The sequence below is a fragment of the Corticium candelabrum genome, chromosome 21, assembly GCF_963422355.1.
Source record: "Corticium candelabrum chromosome 21, ooCorCand1.1, whole genome shotgun sequence".
Classification (NCBI taxonomy): domain Eukaryota; kingdom Metazoa; phylum Porifera; class Homoscleromorpha; order Homosclerophorida; family Plakinidae; genus Corticium; species Corticium candelabrum.
The window spans coordinates 5,658,045-5,679,632 of NC_085105.1; the positions used below are offsets into that span (position 1 = coordinate 5,658,045).

Here is a 21,588-nt window from a genome sequence, read left to right on the forward strand (position 1 = left end):
CGCGCACATGCAGACACACACATGCAAACTTGAAAACGTGCCACGATTCAAGCAAACATCTCAGGTTGCAAGAGAAATGCGAATTGTGTTTTGTTCGTCACAGCAGTTTCACTTCTCGTGCTTACATGTTGAGAAAGCTAACAACAAGTGTGTTAGGTTCTTTATCCACAAATTTACCATTTACCATCTTGAAATAGCTTGCTGTTGAACGACAAAGCACTTTCTTGATCGCTTTCTTGTTGCCCGTGACCTGAAATGGGTGGAAACCGGACCATTATCGTGCACTAACATGATGGCATCCGAAACTTGGAGCATGAAAGTAGCCACGGAGAGGTGCTGGATGCCGCTGACAATGCAGATTGTGCATCTATCGTACATAATAGCTACTAGGCTCGAAGTTCCAGACGCATTTTTACATCATGTGCAACAAGAAAAAGATCGAGAAATTGCTTTGTCGTTCAACAGCAAGCTATCTCAAACTGGTAAATGGTAAATGTGTGGATAAAGGCATGATTTCAAGTTTGTGTGGGTGTGTCTGTTGCGTGCACATGAATTCTTGAGCGGGCCCTTCAAGCACAGATTGAGAGTCTTGCGGCGCTCAAGGACCATCTCTAAGCATTTGTCATGCTCTGCCTTTGTGGATTCTGCGTGTGACTAGGATGTCATCAACATAAATGAATACTCCTGGTATGTCGAGAAATGCCTCTGTGATCGTTCGATGAAAAACTTCAGATGCAGAGCAGATTCCAAAGGGTAGACACAAGTATCTATCTCTCAAACAGAGTTGCAAATGTTGTCAAGTAACTGCTCTTTTTGATCTAAAGGCATCTGAAGAAACTCAGAAGTGGCATGTAACGTGGAGAAATATCTGGCACCAGAAAGACTTTCAAAGATTTCCTCCGCTGTCTTTATGTGATAATGTTTTTTGTGTATTGCTTTATTCAGTTCTCCTGGATCTATACAAAGTTGTAGTTTTGTTGATCCTGGCTTCGTAACTAGCACAATGGGACTACCCACTCTGTTGCCTCCGTTACTGGTGTCATGATCTTGTCGTTTACCATGTTCTGTAGTTGTTTGAGTTGGTGTCGATACTTGAAAGGCACTTGTCGAGCTGCCTCTACCAAAGGTTGGGCATCCTTGTGATTTGGGATGTGATTCTCACCAGGTAATTGGTCTAGACCCTCGAAGACATCTGAACATGCCCTGACAAGGGGGTAGGTATGTTGGTGAAAAACACTACTTGCAGCATGTACAGGTAGCAGCCCCAAGGCCCGTACCGAGGGTAGTCCAATCAGAGTTGGTACATTTTCTCATACTAGGATTAATTCCAGCAGACTAAAATTGATTCAAAGAAGGAAGAGCCTGTGGGAAATGTGATTACCAGATAAGACATATAGGGCAGAAACAACAATATTGTTATCATCCTGGATTGTAATACTAACAATCGATAAACGAGTAATTAGAGCAATGGTTGCTACCCAGCCCTCACTGCCTACTATCTACCTACTTTAGTACGTCAGGGTCTGTCCTTTCAACTGTCATTCGAACTGGCCAGAGAAGGCGTTGAAAATGTGACGGCGGCAAAATGGAAGAAGTGTGTCAACCAAGTCATCCAGAAAGTGGAAAACCATTACAGAACGTCAGACGGCGTGGTAGAACAGGCGGTAGAAAGATTAGTAGGTGCAGAGGACTCTTCAGACAGTGAAGAAACCCTCTTAGGAGACGACGAGAATGACAACAATGATTAATGCAATTAGTCTCGTGGGTGTCATTTACTGGCGGTATTCTTTGTCGGTAATGCATTGGAGGAGTCTCTTTCCGGAATCATGCTGTATCTACTAACCCAGGATTAATAGAGTTAATTTGTCCAGAGATCTGACTCCACCTAGTCACGTGCTCTCGAATGATATGTTTACCAACGGTGTAGGGGCATACTTGCCAAGATGTGAGAAATTTTCCCATGGGCTCTCCATTCTTTGGACGGACTTTAGTTTGTCCTTGGTAGGTGATTTGCTGTTGCGTCTTGCCACTCATATCTAGTGTCAAGCCACCGTAAGCTGTAATTTGTGTATTTGTAGTGTGAGGAGGCTCCTTGCATAAGACTCGATATGCAGCTATTGGCATTACATTGCAAGAAGCTTCCATGTTGGCTTTGAGCCCACTGTCTTTCACTTCCAGAACTATGGGCGTGTTCGATTGGGCTCTTTCAGCCTCTTTCAGAAGAGGCTCCGCGTGCTCGCCCCTCTTCCAACTTCTACAGATCTGATGCTATAGTCGGAAGAGCTGCCAACTCCGTTGCTGGTTGGAAGAGCACTCCCCTTTTCCAACCTCTTCCGGCTCTGCCCTGGAAGAAGTTGGAAGAGGGGTGTGCTCTTCCAGACATGTTCCACTCTTTGTTGTTGTTCTCCTCATTTAGCGCATAAGCAAAGTGGTCTCGCTTGGCTTCCTTCGTTTCTGTCATCTGGATGTCTGATGTGGTAGGCGTCAAGGCATTCGTGGTCTCATGTCCTCTGGAACTGGTATTGTCACCTGTCATTTTGTTTGTTTTCTTGTCCCTGACGTCTTTGCAGCAGACTTCAGCTGTGTGATTGAGTTTGTTGCAATAAGTACAAGCTTTTCCCATGCTGGACAGCTCTTCCGTAGGTGTTCCTGACCGCAATACTCACACTTGAACGGTCTCGTTTGCTTCACGGTATATGCTGTGAGACTGTTGGTTTCCTTTGTCGGGGGTGAGGTGGCGGACATGGAGGTGAGATAAGTGGTGGTCGTCTCCATGTATCTACAGATGTCTACTGCTCGCTCGAGACTTACCGCTTTGTTGGGAAGCTTCTCTCTCGTAGTGTCTGATGTACTGTTCATGACAATCTGATCCGTTATGATCTTTTATTTCTCAGTTTGATGATACAAGCAAGATTCAACGAGCCGTAGAATGTCAGTGTAGAAGTTTCAAATCAATTGCCTTGTTGCTGTTTTCTTTGCAAATTGATGAAACGCACGTAAATGTCATTGGTTTTTGGTTTGAAATAGTTCGAAAATGCCGCAAGGACTTTGTCTAGATCGTCTGCTTCCTTGCAACTGTCCCATGTGAAGGTGTGGTAAATAGCAATTACTTCCTTACCTGTAGCAGTTAGAAGAGTTGCCACTTGAACCGCAGGGTCTTCTGTATCCTTCTTGGTTGCTGTCATATAGAACTTGAAATGCTCCCGCCATTGCCGCCATTCCTTGCCTGCATCTCAGTGCGCCCAGGAAAGGCTGGGGAGGTTTGAGTCCATCACCCATTTCCTGACACCATGTAATCATGTAATATACTGACACTTTGATAGCCAATGACAATCTGATCTATTTTATACAAAGTCACATCCGGGAATCAACACTACTACATTTAATACAAAGATCACTACTGTAACTAGAGGCTCTGCCTCGGGTTAACTATGATTTGGTTATTAAACTATGATTAGGCCAACATTAGCTCATCTGAACGTGTTCACGCCACTAATTACCGACTCATGAAATGCTCAGTAGAGTAACACATTGGGTACATACCTGTACGTACGACCAACTGACCTGTTAGGCAACGGCGTAATACGTGAATACTGAGGGAGGCAAATATGCGACCGGATGTCAGTCTCTTTCTCACGCTCTTCTATTGGCTCTGACTAATTACATTCAAGCAGCAAGTTATGGCACACAGAGGGTTTGCACTGTACAGTGCTTCATTATGATTAGTAAGTGATGTGGGCACGTGAGTGTAATTAGTCTCTAAAGCATTTCGTCTGTCATATCCAGCAAGAATCCTTGTGAAATGTCTTGACAAATTCAGTGGTTTATGTTTTGAAGAGGGAGACATTTTGTTTGCTTTCTCTAGCAGCTACTTCGGGGACAACAGCAATTTATCACAGTCACATCTGCGTCTGTGTATAGCCGTCGGCACGTTGCTGCTGTGTTTTTAGCAGGGTGCAAACATACTACACCACATCAGAAACGTTGGAGGCATGCTCTTCTTTCTAGACTACCTCATGTGCCAAAGTTACGTGCGACCTCTAACGCCGTTTTATGCCTGAGACCAAAAATAATGCCTGGGTCCTAGGTTTAATACGGCCGGGAAAAGTGTTTCTATACGCCCAGGGCTTTATTATGGGCGAATACGGTGTGTCACAACATAAAACAGACACAAGACAGACTCCCATTTTCATGCATACCAATACATAGACGCTAATAGCATAAATACTAAATGCAACTTAAGCTAATTAGACTTTTTATGCTAACCCAGTAATGCACCAAGAAGGGACATAAGCTTGTCTTCTTTATCTGGAATTGTACAGGCTTCCAAAGAAGAAGTTGCCTTGTTGCATGGCGGAAGTAGACTGTAGGTCACGTGTATGTGTCGTGTTAAATTCAGTCTTTAAATTCAGTTGGATGTTAAAAGACTGTTAAATTCAGTCTGGCGTTGAAAGAAAATGTATAGTAGTGTCCCCAATCACTTGGTTAGGTCTAGACTTTTTTAACACACGTACCATTTGCCTGATTGTTTTAGCAGTGTACACTGTAAAATTTAGTCAGACAGTGGGAGTTAGACATTAGACAAATGGCCGGTTCTTTGTTGAACTGCAACCAACAGACATCCGCTCTCATTTCTTCGTAAGTAAGATGCATGACCTGTTTTAGCTTCACGAGTTCCATTCATCAACCAGCTGTATAGCTAGTTGATCTACACAATCTACTTTACTAGACGCAACGACACATCAGCTTAGTACGCTTCCTGCTTTGTGTTGGTTACTGCGACAGGATCAGGAAGCTCCAGGCCATATTTCAGATTACTTGTGTAGATGTGCTTGTATCAACTGGACTTGCATTGTCTTGATTGTGTGCCTGCCGCCCACTGAAGATGGTTTTTGGGCAGAGAGAGGAGAACGGGCTAGGAATGCTGCTAGGTAGAATTGAAAATATATAGAGAGATTGAATTCCATGATTTGAGCTTGAACCAGAAAGTTTCCTAGTTGTGTATGAGTGTGTGGTCTAAGTTTGGTGCGTGTATAGAAAGATGTTTCATCTTCCTGTTCCTGATTTGTCCCTTGAAGATTGTGAACTGGATTTGTTAATCAGTGTATGCATTTGTGTTATACAATCGGATTTACTTCATACGTCTTATTGATGCACAACTGGAATGTTTTGAGTCTTAATTGTTTATTAATTACTTTAATTAATGACCTCAGTTGGAGCCCAAAAACTGACTGTTGACTAAATGAACCTGAACTTGCCAATGCTTTCAAACAAAGCTTTGAAAGCCTTTGTTCGTGTTTCAGTGCGCTACCTAAAAATTTCAGAAGAAAAAATTATTCAACCCGCGTGTGTGGTGTGGTGTGGTGTGGTGTGTGTGTGTGTGTGTGTGTGTGTGTGTGTGTGTGTGTGTGTGTGTGTGTGTGTGTGTGTGTGTGTGTGTGTGGTATGTGCGTGTGCATGTGTGTGTACAAGACAGGATGGAGGAATTGCACGCTATGTCTGCAACTCGGCTTACTTATAATTGGAAGCAAACAAAAATTGAAATAGAAAATAAACGAGGTTAAAATCGCAGACCTTTTATTTCTCACAAATGCAGTGCAACTATCAAGGTACACCTGTTGAATTAGCGTGGGCTAACCCGACTATATGTTGTAGTTAACAACTGATAGCATTGAATAGTGTCGGACTAGTCTTTTCCTAAACATATTCGTATAAAATTTGTTACATCTTATACTAATTTTTCTCTCTTTACGTTGACCAAACGGTTTTATTTAATATTGGTAACCGTAGAGATGAACTTATTGAATGCGTTAGAAAGATTTATTTAAATGCATTCTCTCACAGGGATTAAATTGTTTTTAATAATGTATTTAACACTGAGTATGGTTAGTTCTGTACAACCAAGAAGCTGCCATTTTGTCTAATGTCTAACATGCGCTTTTATTTGACTGAATGTAACAGTGCACATTGGAGTAAACAGTCTGAGGGTATGCTACACACGTGTTGAAAAAGTTTACACCTAATCAACTGATCTAGGAAATTATTCTACATTGTTCTTTTAACACCTAACTGAATTTAACAGAGCCCTTTTAATGCCAGACTGAATTTAACACCAATACTCTATTTAACACATGCTATGAAGAATTCAGTCAGTGTTAAAAGGAGTCTTATTAACACCTATCTTGCTAAAAGACTCTGTAACATGTTAAAAAGAGTTTTAAACACAATACCTGTTAAAAGCACTCTTTATAACACTGACCGAATTCCTGATAGCATGACTCTTTTTAACATTGACCAAATTCCTCATAGCATGTTTTAGCAGCTACTTTGTTAGAAAGACTCTTTCAAACACATTAAAAAGACTCTTTTAAACACATTAAGAAGAGTATTTAACAACAACTCAATTCCTCATAACACATGTGCCTAACCCATGTGCCTACCCTCACATTTAGGTTTGTCAATATGCAAGTAGTCTGCATGTCACACATACTAATTTTGTGACACATCGATATATCAAATTTATCACAGCAACACTAGTATCTACTGCTAATTTCTGACAATACAAACCAAATTATGGCACAACATACAAATCTAATGATGCAACTGCTGCTACTGAAGACAGTATTCAGCTATGTTTCTATTTGGTGATGGCGTTGTTTGGGACGAAAATTTAAGAGGCAGTTTCAGCAATGGACAGGGACAGGATTTACATTTGTGGAAATTCACACTTCTACAGGTCAAAAATGCTGGAAGAAATTCTACAGGTCAAAGAAGCTGGAAGAACCAATTAAGTATTGTAGTTCCTTGTTTAAATGCCTCCCCCAGACAAATGCTGCACCAAATAAGGGCCGCCCTCGAATATACATCATGTTTAATATCAGAAACTTCTAAGCATATGGTGCTCCCTAGTACTAGTAGCCTTTTTATGTTTGTAACGTATATAACCAAGTTAGGAGTTGGAAACTAATAAACTGCAGTGACAAGTGAAAGAAGAAGTTCTTTATTGGTATTTGTTTAGGTAGGCATGAAACTAAAAACAGCAAGCCATTGAATAAACCTGTCACATACTGAATAAGTAGGTGGGCTAATTGCGAAAAAGGCTTCAGAAAATGCCATCCGTGCACCCTTTGGCAAACCAATTTTTGGCACTTGGAGCTTGTTGTATGACACTAGATATTTGAGAATACCTATGTTTGGCGACACAGATCGTGTCCGATCACCTAGAACAAGACCGTTTTGCAAATTAGTCACACAGCAATGAACTGGAATCGCAAGGCCTATTGTGCATTATACAAGTTGAGGCAAAATCTTGATCTTGTGATGGTTTCTGCTAACTGTACGTTACTGTGAAGCTTCCGAAACGTTAACTCTTGCAATTAAGTGATAAATATCGCTGTAGAAAGTCTAATTAAAACTTTATTTCCAAGTTGTGACGTCAACATGTACATGCAGGATGTGAGAAATTGTACTTTGACCGTTGTACCTGAAATGTTGTTGTACTGTATTACGCTACACTTCACTGACAAGCTGCAAATATAGTAGTTTGCGGAGCGTTAGTGAACTTTATTGAGGTTGAAACTAGATACGTCTATAGCGCTTGTATGTTTACAAAGACAATCGAATGCGATTCTTGCATTGATCATGACTGTCTATCTACGAGCTAGTCTTTTGGCTGATAACTTTGATGATCTCGTTGGTCTTTGCTCTGGAGTAACTGCTCCCTGTGAGGTAGAATACGACCTAGCTCTTAGTACCAGCTTGCAGCAGGGCCAAGGTGAGGCCTAACGTAGACTTTGGGTGTCACAGAGAAAGTAAAGTTAAAACATTTACCCGTGTTGCATTTACCGAGAGTGAAAGGCAATCGTTTCCCAGCGACACTTTGGTCCGACAGATCGTTGTTTTCATGACTGCAAGGATGCGAAAAGGGTGGTATTTATTGAAAATTGTACAGGAGTCACATATTTTCCGGTATTAGAATGTATCATTTTAGACTTGGCTGTCTTTTGAATCCCTTCATCAACAGTAGCCAGTGACTATGGGAGAGCGCTAAGTTTAGAGCAGAGCACCTCGTCAATTTTTATCTCAATTAATATAAAATATATATAGTGACCTTGTCTGGCTTACAACATGTTATACTTATCTCTAATTGATGGAACCGCTCTTCTACACGATACCCCATCTTCCAGAAATCGAATTTCTTCGTGATTGATCACTATCTGCATTTGCCAATTGAAAATTTGGAGAGAAATGCAGTGCATCAATTCTCACACCTGCTTTCATCCTATTACAGCATCATCATGAGATACTTCCTCGCATCAGAAAAGGTTCATGGCAGCAGCAGCAGCAAATAGAAGAGCATTTGTTGCTTTTCTGTTTAGGAAATGACATGCAGCTACCAAAATACGCACGTCTTTGATGTTAAAGTGTGTATTTGTGTATCACCGCAGCAACTGCTCAAGGTTTACTACAAATCGAAGGCTTAATTGTCGTTGCCCAATTGATTCCAGAATTTCATGCAGCGAAGAAGAAGCTGATACGTACCCGAATATTTTTACACGCCAGCCAAGCAGCAAACGCAAGAGCATCTCACATAAATATTGTCATCTGTTCACCAGATAGTGACGTTTTAGTGACAGGCTGCTCGGTCACACATCAGATCCCGGCACAGATTATATGGCAAACAGAGTCAAAAAATCAAAGGTGCTGCTTCAGCATGATAAATATTGCTTGGTTGCTAGAAGATGTGTGTAAAGCACTTCCCGGGTTGCATGCCTTTACAGTACAAGGATGTGACAGCGAACAGCATTAGTGATACTGACTATATTTTAATTAAAAGTTGTAGTGGTCACTACTAGATAACACAGAGAAACGATAGATCTCTTCGCATGCGTATACATCATCTATTTGAGCTCTGTTAAATTCATCTGATTTTGTTTTAACTAAGAAACCTTGTCAACCATACCTAAATGTTTTTGATAGCAAATCTGACTTCTCTTTTTCATTTACCTATTGGTTACTATAGCAACATTTTTATTTAAGAAAACGCTGTTTTAGTCAACTTTGGACACTATGATGCTAATAAAAACATCATTTTTGTAATCACTAAAAAAATTACATAGGATAGGCTAGAAAGAAATGGTTTGCCATGGGGTGCACGAAAAAGTCACAATTCTGGACTTGGCCCACAGACTTGAAAGCAGTAAATGCTGTCCCTGAATACAGTAGTGTACATGAGACATTTGCAGAGGAGTTCAAGACCATCATCAAATGTCTATGATGATAATACATCACTGTTTGGTGATACAAAGGCAGGAGCTGCTAATTTATGTTCGAAAAGGAATTTTTCTTTAAATTTGAATATTAAAATTTCTTGAAATGATTACATCATAGCATAATCAAGGTTCATATGTATGATCTGTAAACTTTTACATGCACTCCACTGGAATAGATGCTACACCCTTATGAGGGCTGTAAGGAATACACGCTACGGCATTTAAATGAGGAAATAAAGTATTCTCTTGATGGTTTACCTTTAGCAGACCAGATAGCATCATTAAACTGTAATGAGGCACATCATCAACTTTAGTACACAGACTTCAATATTTGCTTAAACGAATTTGCATTGTTAGCAATATCTCTTGAGACTTGATGGTTGAACACTAATAGCATTATCAAGGAATGATAGTCAGTCAAACTGCTACTGTCTGTTCTTGACCATTTGGGAGGGGAGGGGAGAGGAAGGAGAGGAAGAGGGAGACTAATTTTTCATGGATACGGGTAACAGCTCTTAAGTCACTACATTTACAACACGTCTCAATCACTACATCTATGTTTTAGTTACATCCATATCACAATTGCCAGCTTCTGCCTGCATGGATTATGTCACCCACATTGTGATTATACAGTACTAAGCACATCTTCAGTGAAATGTGATATCCGTGTATGTTTCGATATGTATGGGCATGAGATATGAATCAGCATTACAGGGATCGTTGTTTAGGACAGTGGAATTATTCAGGAGACACATTAGAATGCCATTGGTCTCTAGTTAGGGACCTATTCGGGAGGAAGAATTAATCAGGTGGGAATTATTCAGTGAAATGTGGTAATAGAAACTTTCCCTCTCATTGGAAAATCATTGCTATCACGATACCCACCACATCATACAGGATTAAAATCTTGAGACAAAATTTTCTCACTCAGTGATCATTTAGGACCAAGTGTGTTTTGGGGCACAATAGTCTGTACATCATACACATGTGTGGACCACGCCTTCCTTCTTAGTTCTAAACTAAGGGTGCTTTGGATTGGAGGTAGACCACCATCCACTATTCATTCTGGACCTTGTATCGACTTTGGATCATCTGTCAGCTTTGTAGCACCAGTCAACTTTCAAATGAAATCGTTCGGAACCCCATTTTACATGCTGCTTGTTTTTTTTTGTAGGCTCTTCGTTCATTTGACTCTATGGTCAGCACCAACCTAATGGAGGCAATGGAGTCAGCTGGAATCAGTATTGTTCGCCAGTCTCAGGCAAGATTTCTTACCTCCCAGACAGTCATGCTTATTCGGAAGTTCGAATTTTAGGTAGAAAAGCTCACCAAGGAGAAGGATGACACAATTACTGTTCACACTGTAAGTGGCGAAGATAAACATAGAGCTACTATTTCTGGAAACAATGTTGTTATATGGGCTATTGGTCGAGCTCCGAACACAGATATTGGACTGGAACATGTTGTAAGGGCTTCAGGAAAAGCTATTTATATTTCTCCGTAGGCTTTTGTTCTTATCCTAGGATGTCAAACTGGATAGCAAAGGCAATATCAGAGTTGATAACGTAAGACACCATCTTCTAACTTGCAGTGTACTCCTGTTTGTGAAAGCTAATCTTAGTTTCAAAACACTACTGCAAGGAATATTTATGCACTGGGAGATGTGGCTGGAAAGTATTTGCTCACTCCTGGTTTGTTACATGGCAGGTTCGTATTGACTGTTATTAACATTTATTGGTTGTGACCTGTAGTTGCTGTTGCTGCTGGACGTCAGTTGGCCCTTCGGATCTTTGGTCATGATTCCAGTGCCAGGTTGGAATATGAGAACATTCCAACTGTTGTCTTTAGTCATCCACCTATTGGTACTATTGGCATGACTCAAGGTTTGTAAAGACTAAGCATTGTCAGGCGAACGTTGCTTACACTCTTTGCACTTAGATGAAGCTGTTGCAAAGTATGGTAAAGACAAGCTGAGCATTTACTATTCTCGTACTCAGAGCATGTACTTCTCAGTCACTGAGCGGAAGGAGAGAACAGTGATGAAGTTGATTTGTCATTTGCCTGACGAGAAAGTTATTCAGCTTGCATCTACAGATGAAGTGTGGATTTGTATATTTTGGTGCAACTGTGCTTTACAGGTTCTTGGGTTGCATATCATGGGCAAAGGGGCAGATGAAATCTTGCAAGGGTTTGCTGTAGCTATACGAATGGGAGCTACCAAGAAGGACTTTGATCGAACGGTAGCCATTCATCCAACCACAGGAGAAGAGTTGGTTACTCTAAACGAGAGTCAGCTCCTTGAACTCTGACTGCTTTGTCGAGATCTAATGTGATTTTCAATGTGTTGGTTTGGTCTCAATAATTGTGCCTTTACAGATACATGATGTCGTATGCTGGTCATGATATACTGTAGTGTGCTTGTGCTGTATTGGACATTCTGCAAGCAAAGGCAGATGTAACCGGTTCATGTATGCAATGTGACGTTGACGCTGGAATTTATACAGGCCATTGCACAACCTGTGTGTATCCGTTCACGTATTAGCTAAAAGTATCCGTTGGTTATACTGTTGGTTAGTGGTGCTAACGAAACGTTACAGTCTAAAAAGGTGCATCTTAGACAGTTTTTATCATGCGAAAATCAACTCATTAATTCAATCGCAATCGTGTTTTTAATTAAACATAGATCTACTGCGTATACCTCTTTGGGTAAATACTCGCGCTGCTTGACGCCGATTTAGCGTCGCGCTACAACCAAAAATCCGACTTGGACGGTATTATGATGCGAAAATCAGCGCATTGTATCGCTTTTATGTTACACACGTCTACATTGTTTGGGTAAATCGGCTTACTTGCGCCGCCTAGAACAGTACTTGCTACCTCTAGGGGCCGTTGTGATGTACAGTATACGTACTGTATATGGCGTTACTCAGTAACTTCACCAACAAACAGACAGACAGACAGATACTTCATTGCCGAGCATAATTGCCAAGCATAGCGAGGCTTGTAATCCAGGTCGCACAGCAGAAAGGGGCGTAGTCTTCTATGGCATATACACACGGCCCTGTTCATCTTGTTTCTGGTAATTTCTGCAAAAAGGCAGGAATCTTTCTGGTAACTAGGAATACGTGCTAAATCCGGTCAGACAGTGATTTATTCATGCTAAAAGCAGCTCTATTCTACCTACAAACGAACGCGAAGTTGCTTCCACCAGTCCGGCAATCAAGCTTCTAGACAACTCTCAGTACACGTGACCACGTGACACTAGCTTTCTGCATAGTAGGAGTATCGCTAGAACTATTCTTCTAGTACACCGACCGTTTCTATCCGCTGCTTCCCACTTTTACACTACAAGTCAAACATTTCTGCACTCGTTCAATGTTTGTTCAGGCTACTGTTGACGAGAATCAGCAGCGCAAAGTACACGTGGTCAATCACGACAGACGCCATTTTCTGCATACTAGTAATGTCTCGCCAAATCGCTATAATTCAACTTGACAAATCAAAATTTACATCGAATGCTTTCCACAATGCATAGAATCATATCACAAGGTATCTGATTATTCTGACATCATCTCCAAATTTCAAAATTCAACCAAACGATCGATTTCAGACGTTTCGATTACATGCAGTCACTTCTGCTGATAAAAATTGACAAATCAAAATTTACATCAAATGCTTTTCACAATGCATACAATCGTATCACAAAGTTTCTGATTAATTAATGTGACGTCATTTTCTTAGAATTTCAAAATTTGACCAAATTATTGTGTGTGTGTGTGTGTGTGTGTGCGTGCGTGCGTGCGTGCGTGCGTGCGTGTGTGTGTGTGTGTGTGTGTGTGTGTGTGTGTGTGTGTGTGTGTGTGTGTGTGTGTGTGTGTGTGTGTGTGTGTGTGTGTGTAAATTATAGACAGACTGTCAGTAATGACCATGCACTTTTTGGTGTTTAGTTTTAGTGTACACCCACAGTGGTGGGTACACGTGTATGTACGTATGTATGTGTGTGTGTGTGTGTGTGTGTGTGTGTGTGTGTGTGTGTGTGTGTGTGTGTGTGTGTGTGTGTGTGTGTGTATGCATTTATCTACATGTAATTGTATGTATAATGTGTGCAGACGATGTTTGCGACTTGGTATGTTTGCACAGGCGACTGGAGCGAAACAAAGCACTCAGAACGGTTGGTAATAACGTGTGTGTGTTGATCTTTATTTATTTATCTGTTTATTACAATAACTCTTGTCTAATGCATGCATGCGTAGTTATACACATGTACAGAATACGATCTTGTTTGCTGTATGTGGCCTACCCTATCTGTCTTGCTTGGGGTTCGGTAACTTAAAGCATACAACAGTTGGACATGCTTTTCAGATAAATAATGCGTTGAGCGAGGGTCCACAGGCTCAATTGTGGAAGGAATTTCAAAGCAAACATAGCTTACAAAAAAAGTTTGCATTGCCTCTATAATTTTGTGGATGTCTGTCTAATCAATCCAACACTTTATCAGCTCTATTTAGCAAGGACAAACATCTCTTCAGCTTACCTATTCCAGCTGAAAAAGTGGTAAATTAATTCTGGTCATGCTCAATGGTTGAATATTGCTTTTATGATTGTCTTTGTGATCAAGGTTCATAAAGTCTTGATCAAAGAACCAAAGTCGAAAGAGCAATCACGACAAACTGTGGCTATCATTAGACAAAATGTTATACGAAATTGCGACATTTGGAAACTAAATGAAAGAATGTGGTTCAATGACGTGGTAAGTGTATACACTGGATTTCTAGAAATTCCTAGAAACTTTTTGATACGTTTTTTGTTAGCTGATCAATTCGTTTCATCAGCTGTTTCAAACCGATGTGAATAGCGCAGTACACATCTAGTCTGCATTTCATTTCATTTTGATACTACCCCTGTCAAATAGAGCATGGTAGAAGCATGGAATTTACGGTAATACCATGGTTTCCATGCTTTTGAGCATGGTAAAAGCATGGATAGCATGGTATACCATGAATACCATACTTTTCATGGCATGATACATTAGTATGGTTTTATGGTACACCATGGATAGCATGGTATACTAACAATAACTTACTTTTCGTGGCATGGCACTTAGACATGCTTTGCATTGTATAGTATGTATGTATTATGTATGTATGTATTAAAAATTATGTATGTATGTATTAAAATTGCTTGTCATGTACGTGTATCATAACACATGCCAATGATCGTAATCTATAGATTACATTCTTAAATCACTGCATCACCCCAATTAATGCAGTTCTCGCATAGTGTGCCAGTTAGTCAAACGTCGTTTCAACAGTTTTTGTGGTCGTGATCTCGTGTAGTGGAGTGTGTGTGTGTGTGTGTGTGTGTGTGTGTGTGTGTGTGTGTGTGTGTGTGTGTGTGTGTTTTGCTTTCAAAGTGTAAGTTTGCAGAGAAATATTTTGTAGCTTTGCTGGTTGGTATATTTAGTTGTAGTAGCTGCTGCTCAGAGATTTGGAGCTTTGCAATTAACCTGTATTCAAATACAGTTATGCTTTAATATCAGACTTATTTCCATACGTACACAGGTACGTATACAGTATTGTCGAGAATTGGAACAACGACAAGTCAAGACTATACTGGAAAATATCAATGAAATTGTGCATTTGATGATCAAGAGTCACGATCTATACTTGTCTCTTCTCTCTAAATTTCTGTAATCTTCTATAGACCAGAAAGAAAGCCTCAGCGACTGTCTTTGCTAATTTATCCGCCTGCATGTATACAACAGGCAGTCATAATTTCTCAAAATGGTTTGGCTGTTGAGTAATGTAGGCATATGTTTCTGTAGGGATGGTGTTCATGTAAATGACTTTCTCTATCACGTCTTCTGTTCTGACAATGTAAGATCTAGAAGAAAGATACAAATTGTGTAAATCAACAAGTGTGCATGCTTAAAAAGCATCTGGTAATAGTGATATTGTATATACCTCTCGTTCGCCTGGCTGTTTTTCTTGATCTTCGTTAGCATCGGCAGTCGGTCACGAAATAGCGACATCATCTTTTGAAAGTCATCTACGACTACGTACACTCTGTTGGTCTGTCTAGAATAAAGGAATTTCTTTATGATAGCAACAGACGAACTGCGAAGTAAGACAACAAAGGGTTCTTTCTTGATGTGCCTCTCGTAGGTGACAGCGTAAAAGACTTCACCGTTATGTAAGATGCGAGACACTTCCTCTAGCTCTCCACAATTGGAATCTAACTCTTTTACTGCATCGTACAGGTTGCTGCTCAAAATTCCGGGCTTGCATGGTGGAAAAATGTTGCAATTTTTGGTTCTGAAGAATAACAGATGTGCAATATTGCGTGTACCGCATTAGTTAGTGAAAGATAACGACCACATACCTAGACTGCAAAAGTCGCGTATGCAATTTCGAATAGGGGAGAGACGTCATCATGGTCTTGAATAAATGCGTTTGACGCAGTATCGTCACACGAATCTGCTGCACAATCTCTTACGTTCGCCTGCCACGTCGACATTGCTCTCACAATCTGCATTATAGATGTGCTGTCTTGATATTGACAATGAGTATGCTCATGCAGCACATTTCTCACCTGATGACACACGTCTCCTGTTCCGTGGCAGAACGTCTTGATCCATCCATTCAAATCCTCAAAATTAAAGCATGAATGGGTCCACAACGGTCCCCAGTTTCTCACTTGGTCGGGGAGATGACAAAGATTGTGGATGTTGAGACCGCAGAAGTTCTCTCCTGCATGGATATAGATCAGTGTAAAAACCTAGTGATATAAATAGCATACCTACCACAAAGTATGTTGTATTACATGCAACATGCAGTATGATTGTATCGTAGCGTTCATGCACATATCTCTATTGCTAACTACTATAGAGTTGTAAACATTAAGTAAACTATAGTAGTAATCCAAACTGGAGCTTTCTAAAGTTGGAGAAATTGTCGGTTACAAATTTAGAAGATATAAACTTGTAAGCTAACTTACCACAAATGTCTTGAGCTTCATAATAGAAGTCGTTCAAGACAACTTCAGCTCTTCTAACCATTACTTCGCTGATCTTAGCAGCAAGAAGTAAATGCATGCCTTCAGCCAAAAGGGCAAAATTTCGCAAATACATGGTTGGCAATATGCCTTGCAAACATGGAATGCGGTAGTACAGCAGCCAAGATCGGTATTCTGATGCTATAGATAGAAGAAAACACGCATATTTAATGCTATAGATAGAAGAAAACACGCATATTTAATCATAATACGACATACTCGCGTTTAGAAGAGGATGCTAGATTGATTAAGAGTATATTTTATTTTGTTTGATTATCACTTATATACTAGGATGTTACTATGTAGTTTGCAGAAATCAACAGTTTTGACAGCATAGGAATGGCAAATTAATTGTCATCTTACCCTTCCAATTAGGTAGCCATTTACCAATTTCTCGTGGCAAACGTCGCACGAAATCTGGAGGGTGGATGTTTTTTAACCTTTCATCTACAGTCTCGATCTACAGAGATAAAACAAGTTTTATAGAGATGCATAAATAGACAAATGGATAGATAGAAGTCTAGCTAACATCATCTCTGATGAAATATGGACAGCCTCTGCTTGAAACATCTGTCCAACGGTGGAGTAAACTTTTTGTCACTCCCAGTAGCACGCAATGCATGTAGTCAATGACTGCGGCAGTGACTGGGTAAAAATCGTTTAATAAAAGAAGTGGACAAGCCGACTTTATTCCTTTAACCTACAAAAGTTAAATACAAAATCTTGCATGAACATTTACGTTGTCGCCATGCAAGACCTATCGTACTGTTTGACTAGAAGTAACTGCTTGGTGGGCGTTCCGTACAAAACTTTCATTAGTTCTCTTCTCAAGAGCTCTATTAAATAGATGGCGTGTACGTGGCCTCGTCCTCTAGCAACCTGACAACCCGGCTTTTCACATCCAAGGCAGCTGAACTTGCCATTGTGATGATTCATGCAAAGCATGTCAGCTTTGGCTGGCAAGTCTGCCGTACACACTATTGCCTTGGCGCTGCAAGTCACATCTTCTTCGAGACCATATGGCACAAATCTCAAACCTGTATTGTACAATGTGCTGAAAATCCGCCTTAAATTATATCAAATCACTTAAATCATCTAGTAATACCTGTTTGCGAAAGATCATTCATATTGCGTATGAATAGCGTCAACATAGATGTCAGTGGGACCTTGCCTTGGCCTTGCCACAGTCCACACAAGATCGTATTTCTTCTCAAGAACCTAAACATGTTTTACTAATTGATATCTTAACTTTAATTTATCAAATAAATAATTTTAATTAATAATATTTAAACTGTTAGTTATTTTGTCATGTTCTAGATGAGACTAACAAAGACTCGCTAATCCCATTATGAGGAATAAATTAGTGCAGTGCATGAATGTAGAAAGACACATTACACGCATTTACACAGTAACACACTAGTACGAAGACTAAGTTCTAATCGAATCAAATAATGATAGAGTTTAAGCTAGCGCTTGAATTTTTATACCTCAGGTTTGGCGAAAGCTCGTTCACAACAGCATATAAGGGCCAGATATTTGTAGCCGATGACTTGTACAGCTGTACTCCGTCGCAGTTGAACAGTAGCGAAATAACGTTGTTTTTTTGTATAGGACAAGTTCATAATCTCTCTGTAGCAATTGCCATTTCGAATGTCACACCTATTGCTGCTCAAATGTTTCACAATGTCTTTCCAAATGTCCTTTTCTAGAAAACAAAAAATTTCGAAAGTCGTCAATATTCTTTGATATGTAAATAGTTGTTTGTACTCTCAAGCAGACTCAGTAATTGTTCTTCTATGGACGTTACTAAAACAAAAGATTTCCTTCTACGAAAACACTGCTCGTCCTCTCCACCTTTGTAGCGTAAGCTAGGCTAGTATACAATAATGCAAATGTTAATTTAGTTTTATCAGTCCTGAAAACCCTAGCGCACACATGAACACACTCTCTCGCATATACGCACGCACGCACGCACATAAACACACACACACACACACACACACACACACACACACACACACACACACACACACACACACACACACAAATGCATGGATGCATGGACACACACAAAACTAACGTTTATTATACTTACCCTGTACAGTGTCGTGTTTTACATTGGACTACCTCTTCGTCTTCTGGAAACAAGGCGTTACACAAAGAACAAACGTCGTGTATTTCTCGTCTATCTGCTACTTCCAGCTCTTTCTTTCCTTGCTCCATCAGACTATCGTAATTTCGTGCACACCTAGTGTTTGGTGGACAATGCAGTCTTATTAGTTTTAGCAGATCTGTTGTCATTCTTTGACTACATTTGTGTCTGGTGACGAATGCCAGAGCAGATCTGATGTGATCAGTTTGACTGATCGTCGAGCCAGGAAACAGAACATCTTCTCTTGCTTGATTTTCAGAATCATTTGTGAATGATTTCTCTTCGCTTTCACAATCCATACGCCGGTGCTTGCTAGGCAGCTCATCTGTTGAAGTTTCATCTTCACTAGAGGATGCAAACTCTTCATCAAACTGTGCAGAAGCAGCTTCCGTTCCAGATGAGATCACACTGTTGGGTTGACACAAGTTCTTGGGTTCTACAGAGAAGCAAGACAGAAGTGGTGCATGAATCGCATTAAGTAAATATATTTTTGTTTAATTACTATAAAATAACAATTATACCAATTAACTTATACATCGCGTCATTCTACAGTTTTAGTTGGAGTATTTTATCTAGCTGAAGTAGTTTATGTCTAAACTATACATGCAGACACCTTCCAAATCAGAAGAAATTTCATCAAGTTTCTCTTTGATCTCGTGCAGATTTCTGTGATTCAGAGCGACATGACGCCAAGAGTTGTACTTGGTCGAATAGCGACGAAGACAAAGCAAACAAGTCCATTTATAATCGCCTGGAATATTAGAGTAGCTTTTGTTGTTCATTCGGCAATCTGAGACAGCTCTACGTATCATGGGTAAGTACACATTCGGCACTGTGACTGAACAAATACAGAAATTTTGTTAGTGCATTTCCCGCGATGTCTCGTGAGAGAAAGTTTAGTCTTGTGTTTTGGCTAGAAGAAAACCAGTATTCTATCGTAAAAACGATTGACGTTGTTGACTCTAGACATGCTAGAGGGGGAGATCGGACGATGGTGCGCTGGGACGGTGAGGTTTATGCTGCTAAAATTCTAGAGATTTCAGGTAGGCCAATGGTTTTGAGGAGGCTGCGACTGCTTCTGTTGCTGAAGTTGTACCGTGGTAGTAGTGGTGGTGCATGGTAGTGTGTGTGTGTGTGTGTGTGTGTGTGTGTGTGTGTGTGTGTGTGTGTGTGTGTGTGTGTGTGTGTGTGTGTGTGTGTGTGTGTGTGTGTGTGTGTGCGCGCGCGCGCGCGCGCTTTTGGCTTTGTGTGTGGGACCGTGCGCGTGTAACTAATTAGTAAATCAATGTTTGGATTTGTAGGCAACAAAAGCTACCTAGCTGACCAGCTTGACAAAAAAATCAAGCGATCAGAGATTGAGAGATTAAGCCAATCAAAGCGACAGCCAAAACGGAAGACATTCTCCAATGATGATACGGATCAACCTTCAAAGAAAGTAATTATAGAGTGGTATATCTAGTTACATTGTGCATGCAATAGAAAGTATCACGATCTACCACGTACAGAAGTCAAAGAAGAAACTGCAATCATGGGCTGAACTAACGGCAGGCGATCTTGTTGTAAAACAGATGGGAAGAAGTTTTCCTAGTGAACCTGAAAGGTTAGTGCCCTAAAGACTACAATCTAGGTGTTTTGACTCGAGCCTTCTGTGCAATTACTACAGCAACAGCCCAGACCTGACAATTTCTGATGATATGTGAACAGATCAAGAGGAAGATCTAGAAGAAATGGTAGTCTGTATGTAAATGTAGGCGTTTACATGTGCTCCTACCTACGTAACGTGCGTTAACTAAGCAAATCTATTCTTAACTTTTAGTACTAAATTCTAACCTGATATCATATATCATAAGTAAGAACTGGCAGATTCACCAAAATCATTAACACTCTTAATTAAATTAACTAATTGTAGTAGTAGTAATACGGGGTAGACATACTGAGACTAGAGTGAAAGCTAGAATCACTCTTAAATAGAACTACTAGACGTTACATGGTACCAGGAGTGAAGTCATGACCGAACAACTACGTCCACCGCCGCCTCTTGATTTTGAGTCCCGTCAACTGGGCCCCGTTTGGAAAGCCTGAGAAAGCGATTCATGGTCTAGTCTAGTAGAGGAGCATGTGCAGATATTTGAAGAAGCATTACAAGGGTCCGATAAGCAAATTCAGAGACTGAGAGTTGAAACGGGCAAGGATCCCCAGTTGGCAGCTCTTTTAGAGTGCTTGCGCTTGGGATGGCCTCACACGCAAAAGAAGCTTCGACAAGACATACAGGAATTTTGGAAAAGTCGTCATTTGATGACAGAAATTAGAGGCCTAATTTTGCGAGGAGTGGAAATGGTGATTCCTAAGTCTATGAGGACGGAAATGCTATAGAGGGCACACGAAGGTCACCTAGGTGTAGTCGATACGCTTTCCCGGGTTAGAGAAGTCATCTGGTGGCCCAGAATGTCCAATGCTATTAGACAGATGATCAGACATTGTGAAACGTGTATGGAATTTCGACCTCAGCAAAGAAAAGAGCCTTTGCAGCCGACTGAGTTGCCTCAAGGGCTCTGGGATAAGGTGGCAATTGAATTGTTCGAATTGGAAAATGTGCAATATCTGCTGAGTGTCGATTATTATTCACGATTTCCGGACATACGTACCTTGTTTTCAACTAGAGCAGAACACAGTCATTTCAGCTTTGAAAGATATTTTTCGTGTCATGGCATCCCGTGTGTGGTGATAAGTGATAATGGCCCGCAATTTGCGTGTCATCAGTTCCATGGCTTTGCAGAACAATATGGATTCCATCATGTCACATCATCGCCAAGGCACCCTTAGAGTAATGGCCTCGTGGAGAGGGGGGGGGTTCAAACAGTAAAAGGATTGTTGAAGGAGGCACAGCAATCGGGTGGGGATTTCCAGTTGGCGTTGCTGGCGTATAGAACAGCTCCACAAGAAACGACCGGTATATCTCCTTCACAGTTGCTGATGGGAAGGCATCTGAGGACAACCCTTCCGGCGACGAGTGTGCAACTGCGGCCGGTTGTGGTGAATCCCCAACAAGTCCAACAGCGGGATGGCCTTCAAAAACAATGTCAAAAGCAGAACTTTGATGCGCGTCACGAA

General features: G+C 40.7%; 1 protein-coding gene and 1 long non-coding RNA gene across 2 annotated transcripts; both read left to right on the forward strand.

Annotated features, from left to right (window-relative positions):
• Window positions 1-9,062: 9,062 nt before the first annotated feature.
• Window positions 9,063-11,790, forward strand: LOC134196445 (glutathione reductase, mitochondrial-like). Its single transcript, XM_062665574.1, has 7 exons — window positions 9,063-10,533; window positions 10,588-10,737; window positions 10,796-10,837; window positions 10,894-10,963; window positions 11,024-11,155; window positions 11,211-11,344; window positions 11,411-11,790. Exons 1-7 carry the CDS (start codon window positions 10,468-10,470, stop codon window positions 11,579-11,581), a joined length of 765 nt encoding a protein of 254 aa, XP_062521558.1. The 5' UTR covers window positions 9,063-10,467; the 3' UTR covers window positions 11,582-11,790.
• A 1,557-nt stretch (window positions 11,791-13,347) lies between these two features.
• LOC134196726 (uncharacterized) lies at window positions 13,348-15,726 on the forward strand. The gene is made up of 6 exons (XR_009972561.1): window positions 13,348-13,443; window positions 13,635-13,711; window positions 13,771-13,826; window positions 13,891-14,022; window positions 15,097-15,464; window positions 15,532-15,726. It is a non-coding gene; the product is annotated as an uncharacterized LOC134196726 (long non-coding RNA).
• Window positions 15,727-21,588: the final 5,862 nt, after the last annotated feature.

Bases quoted from the DNA above. Each gene is read 5' to 3' on its own strand.
- LOC134196445 (XM_062665574.1), top strand. From the start codon at position 10,468: ATGGTCAGCACCAACCTAATGGAGGCAATGGAGTCAGCTGGAATCAGT. The intron at 10,534-10,587 runs GCAAGATTTCTT...TTCGAATTTTAG, and splicing joins GTATTGTTCGCCAGTCTCAG to GTAGAAAAGCTCACCAAGGA. The intron at 11,345-11,410 runs GTTATTCAGCTT...TGTGCTTTACAG, and splicing joins GTCATTTGCCTGACGAGAAA to GTTCTTGGGTTGCATATCAT.